Source organism: Mastomys coucha, unplaced genomic scaffold (assembly GCF_008632895.1).
Source record: "Mastomys coucha isolate ucsf_1 unplaced genomic scaffold, UCSF_Mcou_1 pScaffold12, whole genome shotgun sequence".
Taxonomy (NCBI): Eukaryota; Metazoa; Chordata; class Mammalia; order Rodentia; family Muridae; genus Mastomys; species Mastomys coucha.
In genome coordinates this window covers 20,769,823-20,778,125 of record NW_022196894.1, presented here as the reverse complement: position 1 = coordinate 20,778,125, position 8,303 = coordinate 20,769,823, and the positions used below count along the sequence as shown (strand labels likewise).

Sequence of the window (8,303 nt, the reverse complement as noted above, 5' to 3'; positions counted from 1 at the left end):
AAGTGCTGGGATTAAAGGTGTGCACCACCATCACCTGGCAAATATTTTCTTACTAGATCTGGAAGATTGTACTGGCTTCTCCAATGGCTTGCTTTTATCTTAATAACTTATTTTTTACCCTATATCCTGGGAAGCCAGTTTCTAAAGTAGGAATCTGTCATTAAATACTCTGATCATAAGTGTAGGAGCTGTTGGAGATTTTGTCTTTTCTAATACATCTACCCATTTTTAGAGATGGTGCCCCAAGGGTGAGATTTTAATAGCCACAAAGAGTCACCAAGGATAGAGGTGAGGGTAGAGCTGATCCTCTGACCCTAAGTGAAAGGAAATAGCACTTATTGACACGGTGAAAGGAGAACTGAGTCCCTAGAGATCTAGTTATAAGAAACGAGGGCATTTAGGGCAGAGGGAGAGGGAGAGAGAACATGGCAACTCTCTCTCTCTCTCTCTCTCTCCCTCTCTCTCTCTCTCTCTCTCTCTCTCTCTCTCTCTCTCTCTCTCTCTCTCTGTGTGTGTGTGTGTGTGTGTGTATGTAAAGACAGGATCTTGCTATGTGTGGTCCAAGCCGACCTAGAACTTGGGCAATCCTCCTGTCTCAACTTCTGAGAGCTTGGATTACAGGTGTGCACCATAAAACACAACATAAGATGTTCCTTTGAGAGATGAGACTGAGATGTTGGAGAATGAAAACTGTGCTTTTTCATTGCTTAAAATTTGCTAATTATACAGTGGTTTCTAGAATTTGCACATCATTTGGAGTATGGAAATGATAATGGTAAAGTACACATTACCTAACTTGAGCTTTGCCTCAGTTATTTTCAGGTAGAAAACTCACTTTTTTTTTCTGTCTTGGTTATTGAGACAGGGTTTTTCAGTGTAACCCTAGCTATCCTGGAACTCACTTTGTAGACCAGGCTGGCCTTAACCTCAGAAATCCACCTGCCTCTGTTTTCCAAGTGCTGGGATTAAAGTTGTGGACTACCACTGAACAGTGAAAACAGAGCCATTTAAATCCAAGACACTCAAGCACACAGCAGAGTTGAGACTTGGATTTAAACCACCAAATCCTGTTACCAAGTACTCTTTCCCCAACCAGAGCCAAGATCAAGGGTCATATTAACAATCTATCTACACATAGATTAGAACTTTCTATTTTTCTAACTGTTTACAGACCTGTGATGTTGCTTTTTTCACGGTATCAATCTTGAAATAGAAAGTATGGCTATTCTCTGCATTTAGCTGTACAATGGAATGACCAAGTGGCTCCTTCAGCTGTGGGCTGTCTACAGGTATGTCCTTGGGGCAGCCAAGGCAATTCCTGGGATGTAGTCCTAATGAATTAGGTCCTGAAAAAAAAGTTAGACTTAAAGTCAGTAGGTACACCCTAAGAGTAGACTTGCCCTGGCCCGTGTAACACATACCCTCTGCATCCTCATTTATGCAGAGTACAAGGTAAACAATAGGGTTAAGGGAAGGCTCTCCTGTATTTCTTTAAGGGAGTTATTTGTGTCCTTCTTAAAGTCCTCTATCATCATCATGAGAAGTGATTTTAGATCTGAATCTTGCTTTTCTAGTGTGATGGTGTATCCAGTGGGAGAACTGGATTCTGATGATGCCAAGTAACCTTGGTTTCTGTTGCTTATGTTCTTATGGTTGCTGCTGTCATGTGGTTATCTCTAGTGCTACCTGCCCTGGCTATATCTGACTGGAGTTCATCCTTCCTATGATCCTGGATGTGTCAGAGCTCGTGGGAGTCAAGCTGTCTCTGGGACCCTGAGATCCTGGTGTGACCAAGCTCCTGAGATCCTGGGATCCTGGGATCCTGGGCATGTTAGAGCATCTGGGAGTGGAGCTTCCTCTGGGTGTTGTGGGACTGGCTGCAGTTTGCACCCAAGGTCTACTCAGGGCACTGGCCCAGACTGGAAGGAACCCATGCCACTGGTATGGTGGAGTTCCTGTGTGCCTGGGACCTGCTGGTTCCAGTTACTCCTGGTGTTGGGACAGATGTTGTGTCCTCCTCACCTCTGATCCTATGATCCCCGGGAAGCTACATTGGTCCTCAGTCACCGTGCTGCCTTGCCCACTTACCGACACTGTGCAGCTAAGTAAGAAGGACGCCCCACTTCCCGTGTGCTTTCTCACCTAGATAAACGTCACAGGTCTGCGAGAAGCTGGCAATTTTGTCAGTAATATCCACGATGACTTTACCTCTACATTCACCATCATCCTGGTGGTTCAAAATCATAAACAGAAGTCATTGTGAAAGCAAACAACAAGTAAAAATAAAAGACAGTATGTCTGTTGCGGGAAATATTAAAAAATTGAACCTTCCAACTCTCCGTGGAGTTGGATCACGCTCCTGAGCTCCTGCCACCTGCCGCCGACTCCCTGGAGCTAGCCCCAGCTGCACCTGATCGTTGTGTACCCAGCTCTCCTTTGCTTGTCCCTGGTGCTGCTGCTGCTTCTTCCTTAGCCATAAACCCATGTAGTCAGCGATCCCACGTTCCAGTAACTAAATGGAACCACCAACCTCGCAGTTGCATATCACAAGACCCAGTAACCCTTCACAGTAAAATCAAGACTCTTAAAGTTTAATTAACCAATCAGATTTATGTATCAATAATATCACAGTTTTCAAGATGCCAATACAATAATTTCGGAGCCAATTGATAATGGTAAGAGCTTTATCCCAATATTTCTGACCTTGTGAAATCATAGCTACTTGTGGCTGGTAAAAGCCACGCAGGTTCATGTCCGTGTCCGCAGCCATCTTCCTTCTTCTCATACCCTGATACACTTCCACCCTCTGCAACTCTTAGCTCCATCTCCTTTTCCCTGTCCAATCACAGACCTCCTTTGTACTAATTGGAGGGAAAATCCTGTAACAGTATACTTTACAAACTATTATATCAGGAAAAGGAAAAAAAAGGAATAAAAGCAAAGGAGAAATTGAGAAGCACACGCTAGCCATGATGTCCATGACAAGGAGCAACCACAGAGGGAGAAGAAAAAGGACTGTCCACTGCGCTGGGAATGCCTAAGTAAGACAGGATCTCTCACTGAACCCTGGGCTTGATTCCAGTAGACTGCTGCCAAGTGAGCCCAGGAGTCCTGTCTCTGTCTCCCTGGTGCTTGGATTATAGATGTCTGCATGGGAGAGAGAGATCCAAAGACAAGCCCTTTACTGACTGAGATATCTCCTCCCTGGCTTCAACTTTTGCTTTGTTTTGTTTTAGAGGCAGCTGAGCATATGGCCTTCACATGTGTCTGCACAGGTGAGCACACACACATACGCACACACACACACATACACACACACACACACACACACATACGCACACACATACACACACACACATACGCACACACACATACACACACACACACACACATACACGCACACACACACACACACATACACACACACGCATATATCACACACACAAAGAAAAGAATGCGGGGGGCTGGAGAGATGGCTCAGTGGTTAAGAGCGCTGACTGCTCTTCCGAAGGTCATGAGTTCAAATCCCAGCAACCACATGGTGGCTCACAACCACCCGTAATGAGATCTGATGCCCTCTTCTGGTGTGTCTGAAGACAGCTACAGTGTGCTTACATATAATAAAAAAAAAAAAAAGAAAAAAAAAAGAAAAGAATGGGCAAAGAATATATAATTACTCATCCATAAATTCAGCCTATAAATTTCTAGCATACTTATGAAAATATTTCGGCAAAATGAACACATTAACGCAAGTATTGACTGAGAAACTAAAATATATTTAGCTACAAAATATTGAATTTTAATGCAATAGAACTTAAATTAATTTATTTAAGCAAACAACTATAAATGTAAAAGCTATATAAATGAAGAGTTTTAAAAGATTTTAATAGGGCTGGTGAGATGGCTCAGCGGGGAAGAGCACCGACTGCTCTTCGGAAGGTTATGAGTTCAAATCCCAGCAACCACATGGTGGCTCACAACCACCCATAATGAGATCTGACGCCCTCTTCTGGTGTGTCTGACAGCTACAGTGTACTTACATGTAATAAATAAATAAATCTAAAAAAAAATTTAAAAGATTTTAATAACTAAAACTGAAACTTTATTATGAAAGAAAAAATATCAAATAAAAAAATACTTTCGCCGGGCGGTGGTGGCACACGCCTTTAATCCCAGCACTTGGGAGGCAGAGGCAGGTGGATTTCTGAGTTCGAGGCCAGCCTGGTCTACAGAGTGAGTTCCAAGACAGCCAGGGCTATACAGAGAAACCCTGTCTCGAAAAACCAAAAAAAAAAAAAAAAAAAAAAAAAAAAAAAAAAAAAAAACCAAAAAAAAAAAATAGTTTCATTGTCAAAAATGTGTGCTAAGTTACTATTATATAAAAATTAGAAATTACCCAGGTACCCAAAGGTAGGTGTACTGTGGATAAAAACAACAAGCAAGGTGTCCTTGCTGGAATATTATTAGAGAGTCATTTTTAAAGTTTACCAAGATTTCTAATGACAAGGAAAAAATTCTTAGGTGAAAAAAAAAGTAGAGCATGTAAAATAATCACAGGGCTGGAGAAATGGCCCAGAGGTTCGGAGCATGGGCTGTTCTTATGGAAGACCGAGGTTTGATTCTCAGCATCCCATGGCAACTTGCAACCACCTACAACTTCAGTCCCAAGGGATCTGATGCCCTCTCTAGCCTCTGTGGTCACTGTATATATATATATAGTCCAGAGATCATATATGTAGGCAAAAGCCCATATACTTGAAACAAATAAATAAATAAATATAAAAAAATTAAATAAAATAATCACAACTTTTAAGAAAAAAAAAGTCACTGAAAAATTCCCACAACTCTCCTATAAACGATAAACATGAAGGGAATAGGCAGGAATCCCTCTGGGGTGTTAGGACCATTCTGCATGCATTTGCATTGCCTGATGGCTGGTGGTCCTGTGGATCTCCTCATGTGCTTATTGGCTACCTGCAAGTCTGGAAGTGTCTGTTCAATCCTTTGCCCATTTTAGAAGCGGTCTGTCTTTTGGTATCGAGTTTTGGGATTTTGATTATGATCTGCATACTAAGCTCTTAAAGGGCAGAAGATTCACATGTTTCCTTTCATTTTGTATCTTTTTTGGTAGAGTCTTTTATGATTCTTTCTACAGCTATAAATCAATGCATGGTTAACTTGAACATTTAAGAACTATTGAAGAAATCCCAATAAATATGCAAAATCAGAAAAAAGCACCCACAATTGTTCCTGAAGTTTAACAGTGTTCGGAATTATAACACAATTATTTTCTTTCTTTAAAAAAGATTTCTTTAAATTTTATTTATATGAGTACACTGTAGCTGTCTTTAGATACACCAGAAGAGGGCATCAGATCCAACTACAGATGGTTGTGAGCAACCTTGTGGTTGCTGGGAATTGAACTCAGGACCTCTGGAAGAATAGTCAGTGCTCTTAACCACTGAGCCATCTCTCTAGCCCACACATTTATTTTCTATCACTTTTATATTTATATTACTTTACCTTCTATACTTGCCTGACTCTGAATACATAATTTCCCTTCCTTCCTTCCTTCATTCCTTTTTGTTTTTCAAATATACATTTAAAACAAATTTTGAGACAGTATCATCTCTCTATGTAGCCCTAGAAGGCTTAGAACTTGGTGTGTAGAGCAGACTGGTCTTGAACTCATGGACATCTGCTGTTTCTGGGGTGCCGAAACGTGTGGGTCACCACACTCAGACTCCTTATTTCCTCCCCATTTTCCTTCATTTATTTATGTCTTTTGGTTTTCTTTCTGGAACAGTAGCTTTGCAAACCAATAATGGCCTCAAATCCACTGTGGAATTAAGGATGATCTTGAAATACTAATCCTCCTTTCTTCATCACTCCTGTGAGTACATTTGTGTCCTGTTTTTTTTTTTGTTTTTTTTTTTTGTTTTTTTTCTTGTCCTTAACATATTACAATGCCTTGCTAATGTCACAGAAGGCTCAGGAAGCAGTATTAATCTATGGTCTGCTGTACATTGCATAACCATTTCCTAATGATGCACATAGCATTTGTCTCAGATGTTCTACCATGAAAATTAGGAAAGTGTGGCCTAGAACTTCCACCTTCCCTCATGACATAAAACTGTCAAAGCAGAGATACTAGATTAAAGAAACATCTACAATAGTATTCAAGGAAGGTTCATTCCTCAGTCACCTTGGCATTCACTGGCCACAGAACAGCCACTGACATCACTTCAATGACAAGATGTCATGCACAGAGGAGAGGATTCCCAGAATGCATTTATTAGAATGACAGGAAAGAGGGAGGATGAGGAAACACCACAGGAGAGTTTGCTGGAAGAAGCTGGGACACAGGGGACCCTGTGAGAACATGGAACACACATGAAGGAGGAGTAGGCCAGGAGAGTGTGACAACCCACCACCATGACAAATCCTATTCGTAATCTGTCACGCACACTTTGCGTGACGGCGGTATTTGAGGCGTAAACTTTAAGGAAAGTCAGTCTCTTGCCTCCGCATTGTCCACCTGGCACCCCAAACTCAGAGGTGGCCCAGATATGTCCTCGTACTAGTGTGCTAGAAACTCACCAAGATATCATTTTCTTACAGCTAGCAAGAGAAAATTCGGACATTGCTTCCTGGCCAACACAATGTTTCCAACTATCCTACTTTAATGTTTTACGTACTAGAGAGTAATTGAAAGGTTTCCCTCACACTAGGACCTTAACTTATAATGTTAGGTCCCGATTCCCCTCTGCCTGCCTCCAACAAGAACCAGAGAATTAACATAAGAATACCTCAACAGGGAGGGCCCCATCCCTCTTCCTCCTGCTTCACACCTAGCTACCAGACCCTACTGACCTTGGTGTGTGGGGGTCACTTGCCTATGTGACTTCAGTCTAACACTAGGACTGGGGGAAGAAGGACTTGGACTCACATGCAGGACTAGTACTAGAACTTAGATGGGCTAGGACTCAGATTCATGTATCTCTCGCAGTCCCCTGGGCCCAGAGCACTTGGGCCCGGGGGATGCAGCACCAGTTCAGAGGAGATAGCTGCTACTTTAGACCCAGTATGTTTCAGATAGCCTCAGATGTACCTCAACTGTTGAGCTGCCAGATTTTTCATTTCTCTTTTACAATGATTGTAAAAGCCTCATGTCATTTTTAAAGAAATACACTTAGATCTTACACTACTTGTGTCTAGTCTGTTTGTCAAAAGCCGAATCTCGTGCCTACCTGGCCAGAACCCCTAGTCCCGTGGAACAAGGGACCCCATGAGGCATCCCGGTCCGCGGCAGTAATCCCTGACGGGATGTAAATACACAGTGTGACACACGTGGATTCCTTGACCAGCAACTTAGGTCCTAAGATGCTGGGTGGACATGAGTGTGAGCTTCTAAATGACATCTCAGTGTCAAGTCACAGAGCTTGACAGTCCTGGAAACACTGTCAGCAAAATACAAAAGACTATCATTAAATATCTGCTACTTACACCCTTGGGAAGGGACACGCAGTCTTCACGGAGGAAAGAAAAATGCTCCTTTGAACAATTTGTTTGCACAATTGAGTAAGTAATGTCAAAAATCATGCCAGCCACCACCTGAAATGAATTAGGTTGAATGAGTACTTGAACCTCAGGTTGAACATTACTCACAATGAGCAGAAGTTATAAGTGTCTTTAAACATTGACTGGATATAAGTGCTCAAGAAGTATAAACCATCATTATTACTAGGCAATAGTATCACTGAGCAAATATTGAGCATTGTGACAAACACACGTGCAGACACCCACACATACACATACAACACACTCCCCATGACACTTCTAAGTAACTTTAAATGTAAAACTATATTCATATATACTATATGTGTATATATAATATATATCATATCACATATATTATATATCTGTATCTTCAAAGACCCCCAAATCCTTCTTTCCCAGGTTGCCAAGAATATATATATCACCCAGTTTTGTGAAGCAATATGATTTTCTAGCTAGGAACAATTGTGAAATGGGAGTGGCCTTTCCTGGTGAGCCCTCTGGTTGCAGGTCACCAGTAGTGAGGTTCTTCTGCTTTGTTCCTGGCAGCCCCTTCCCACCATCTGTGTCCATGTTCACTACCATCCTTATGATCCACTGATGTACATGAACACAGGTGGCTAACATACACATCTCATACAGGAGCAAGTTGAACTAAAGGTAGAGATTGTTACTCTCTAAATTGAGGGATTCTTAAGAAACTGAAATTCAAAGGACCAGATGAGCTCTCAGAAAAGCCTTGATGA

The 8,303-nt window shown here is 41.8% G+C and overlaps 1 protein-coding gene across 1 annotated transcript in view; it reads right to left on the bottom strand.

The window, feature by feature from the left end:
- Positions 1-8,303, bottom strand: part of LOC116086253 (T-kininogen 2-like) — a 26,094-nt gene that overhangs the window by 5,560 nt on the left and 12,231 nt on the right. Inside the window, exons 5-7 of the mRNA XM_031364596.1 lie at positions 7,507-7,614; positions 2,143-2,227; positions 1,174-1,346 (exon numbers count right to left, since the gene is read on the bottom strand). Coding sequence (XP_031220456.1) covers positions 1,174-1,346; positions 2,143-2,227; positions 7,507-7,614 — 366 coding nt within the window. The remainder of the gene's footprint in view (positions 1-1,173; positions 1,347-2,142; positions 2,228-7,506; positions 7,615-8,303) is intronic.